Source organism: Arachis ipaensis, chromosome B04, assembly GCF_000816755.2.
Source record: "Arachis ipaensis cultivar K30076 chromosome B04, Araip1.1, whole genome shotgun sequence".
In the NCBI taxonomy this organism is placed as follows: domain Eukaryota; kingdom Viridiplantae; phylum Streptophyta; class Magnoliopsida; order Fabales; family Fabaceae; genus Arachis; species Arachis ipaensis.
The window spans coordinates 102649979-102653838 of NC_029788.2; the positions used below are offsets into that span (position 1 = coordinate 102649979).

The 3860-nt window shown below is 26.8% G+C and overlaps 1 protein-coding gene across 1 annotated transcript in view; it reads left to right on the plus strand.

The window, feature by feature from the left end:
• Nucleotides 1–2274, plus strand: part of LOC107639575 (chlorophyll synthase, chloroplastic) — a 7195-nt gene extending 4921 nt beyond the window's left edge. The window contains exons 11-15 of the mRNA XM_016343114.2: nucleotides 221–283; nucleotides 401–482; nucleotides 1064–1140; nucleotides 1465–1512; nucleotides 1840–2274. Of these exons, the coding sequence (XP_016198600.1) occupies nucleotides 221–283; nucleotides 401–482; nucleotides 1064–1140; nucleotides 1465–1512; nucleotides 1840–1902 (333 nt within the window). The 3' untranslated portion in view covers nucleotides 1903–2274. The remainder of the gene's footprint in view (nucleotides 1–220; nucleotides 284–400; nucleotides 483–1063; nucleotides 1141–1464; nucleotides 1513–1839) is intronic.

The following is a 3860-nucleotide window of genomic DNA, read 5'->3' on the forward strand; positions in this document are numbered from 1 at the left end:
TAAAATTAGTGATCTATAGTTTTTTAATTTCATTTATTTTACGAAATATTTTTACCAATCACACTAAAACTTTGCAAAACCAAAATTATAAATTGCTAATTTTAAATGACCAAGAATTTATTTGATCCTATATGAATTATGAAAATAAATATGTCAAATATATAGTATTGGTGATCCTTATAATATTATTGCTTAATTTCTGCATGACATATAATTGTAGTTTGGGGTTGGTATTGTCAATGACTTCAAAAGTGTTGAAGGGGACAGAGCTCATGGTCTTCAGGTATATACTTATGCTCTGATTTTTATTCTGATCTCTTGACTTGACTTTATTAATTAGTTAGAATATGAACTTTTCTGATCTGTCTCAGAAATTTTATGATATACCTTTATGAAACAGTCTATTCCAGTTGCTTTTGGTGCTGAAACAGCAAAGTGGATATCTGTTGGGGCTATTGACATTACACAATTACTTATTGTTGGTACATTTTGATTCCTCTGTAGCTAAATTATGGATACTTGTTTTCATAATTATAGTCGTTATCGTATTTTATATGATATGTTAATAATTTATTATTTGATGTGATGTGCGTCTTAGAAAACAAGTCGCCCCAATATTTGATTTAGTGGCGGTTGTATCAACAGTTGTTGAAAACTACCACAAAAACCGTTTTCGACATTAAGGACAACACTCCACCAAGCGTCAACGAACCGGTTGGCTACGGTTTTAAACCGCCACAAAAAAAATTTCAACCGTTGCAATATGTCAACTATGGTGTACTAAGTCTTAATATCGAATAGGTTTAAATGAAGTAAAAATGTATGTATTTAGAATGGCATAATAACTTGATATCTTGAAAATTTAGGTCAAAATGTAAAATCTAACCTGAAAAATTTTCAAGTAGAATTGTGCTCGTTTCAGTTGCACATGCTGTAGCATCCCTAGCAGCAACAAATTTTAGTGTGGAATGCGCATAATAATCTTAGACTACAATTGAATTATTGAATTAGATTACATTAGTATATATTATTAACGACATTATTATATTATTCATGGTTGCAGGATATCTACTTGGGGCTGGTAAACCATATCACGCTTTGGCTTTACTCGTCTTGACAGTTCCACAAGTCATTTTTCAGGTAAAGTAATGACACATCACATGCATTTTTATAAAGGGTTTCAAAATTATTCTTCTATTTTCTGGTCTTGATTCTATATTTTAATAATTGCACATTTAAGATGTAATCGTTAATCATCATTGTTTCCTAGATATACCTCGAATGTGTGTGTTGACTTAGCTAGTAGCTAGCAATCGTCATGCTATAGTATAAACCTTTCAATAGAGTACATATTGTCCTTTAATTTGAAAAAATAAAAAATAAAAACAGAATACTTCACTCTTAAAAATATGAAAATTCCCTTCTAAGTACTAAATGATTAGCTTATTGCCTTTTGCCTCTCAGTTCCAGTACTTCCTCAAGGACCCTGAGAAATACGATGTTAAATATCAGGTACATGTTCACCACGTAAAACTTTGGTTGATACTATCTCTCTGTTTCTTAAATAAAATAGTTTAGACACATTTTCTTTATGTATGTCCTTATAAATTAGTTTTCTCTTTTTCAATTATCTATTATTGATCATTGAAAAAAAAAATAATTGTTTGCATTTATCAAATGGAAAATTACTATTATGAAAATCTGAAGAGGGGAGTTACATTTATATCAAATGAAATATATGTCTTATGGCTTTATATTGTTAAATAATTTTTTATATATGTATTATAAATTTCAATCATTTAACCGTTCAATCACATTATCTTATTTTAATGTTTGCAGGCTAGTGCACAGCCATTTCTGGTACTTGGCATGTTGGTGACTGCTCTTGCAAGTTGCCACTGATGATTAGTTAATGTACAAAAGTTACATAGGAAGCCAAGGAATTCATATAGATCGAATTAATAACTAGATGAAGAAGTGATATTATTAAGATAGGTGCATTCTAGTATATTTCATTTTTTCTTTTTGGTGCCGTTTAATTATTCCGTGAGGTTTAATTGAGAAGAAATGTCTTTCTAGGAAGCCTAATAAATTAAACACAATGTACTATTTTGACACAACGATTTCCTTTCATGTTTTTTAGAACTTACTGTCAGGAGGAAAGGAATATTAGTTGTAAGGAATATTAGTTGTGTTAATTCTGGTGTAACTGTGTAATTAACTACTTTATAACTACTTTCTTCACTTGGATATATAAATCATATTTGTCCCTAACTATATATAAATCATGTTGCTCTTGGCTGCTTCTTCATTCAAATAGGCTGCTTTTTATAGAATCAGTGAGGAGATTTTCAACTAACATGGGAGTTTGGATGGTTGTTGACTTGTTTTTTAAGTTAAGAGTGGAAGTTTATATAGAGGGCATCCGTGTTTAGCAAGTATTAACTTGACTCAAGTTAATACAAAGTTCCATAGAGAAAGAATAATAGTTAAAATATGCACACTTAAATAACAATTAATGAGACATATTCGATACCATTTTAATATTAATATTAAATATTAGAGCAATTTTAATAGAATTAATTTTGGGTATTATTTTTTATTTTTAACCATAATTGAAATAATTTAAAATTAAAATTTGTATTGAATATCATCTTTAAAATGATATTTAGATCAATAAGGAAATATTATATCATTTTAAAGAAAGATAAGTGATATTCTACGAAGTATAATTTATTAAACTTTTTGAATGAACATTGTAATATTAAACTTTTTGAATGAACATTGTAATATTATTATTGTAATATTGTTATGGTAACATTGCAATAAATACTCAATCAAAATATACTCAAATCAATTAGATCTACTCGATTATACTTTGTATTTTATTACTCTATTTTTTTATTATTTTTTATCAATTTAATAAAAAAATAGATCAAAATCAATTTAATATTGCTAGTTAGTGTATATAAAAATTAATTATTTAAATAAAATTATTTTTAGTGTTGATCAAATTGAAAGATATATTACTGCAACTGGTATAATTAGCGCACTCGCACTGAAAACAATAATGCACGTGTCACGATATTTTTAACTTTACAATATTATCATCGTGCGTGTCTTAATTCACCTTTAATCAGATTTTTGTTTTTACACGTCAATGCATGTAATGAGTCATGATTTTACTATTTCACATGCAATACAACCATATTTGTCCTTAATTATATATAAATCATGTTGCTCTTGGTTGCTTCTTGATTTAAATTGGTCAATATGATTCTTCTTCTTATGGAGTCAGTGAGAAAGTTTTCAGCTACCATAGAAGTTTGGATGGTTGTTGACTTGTTCTTTTAGCTTATGTAAAGTAGAAGTTTATATAAAGGGCGTCCATGTTTAGCAAGTACTAACTTAAGTTAATATAAAGTCTATAAAGAAAGAACAATAGAGTTAGAATATGCACACTTAAATAACAATTAATTAGGCATATTAGATACCATTTTAATATTAATATTAAATATTAGAAAAATTTTAATAGAATTAATTTTGGATATTATTTTTTATTTTTAACCAAAATTTAAATAATTTAAAAGTAAAATTTGTATTGAATATTATTTTTAAAATAATATTGAGATCAATAAGGAGATATCGTATCATTTTAAAGAAAGATAAGTGATATGCTGATAATTGTATAATCCATTAAACTCGCTGAATGAACATTATAATATTATTATTATAACCTTTACAAGAAATATTCAATCAAAATATACTCAAATCAATTAGATGTACTCGATTATACTCTTATATTTTATTACTCTATTTTTTTATTATTTTTTATCAATTTAATAAAAAAAGATCAAAAT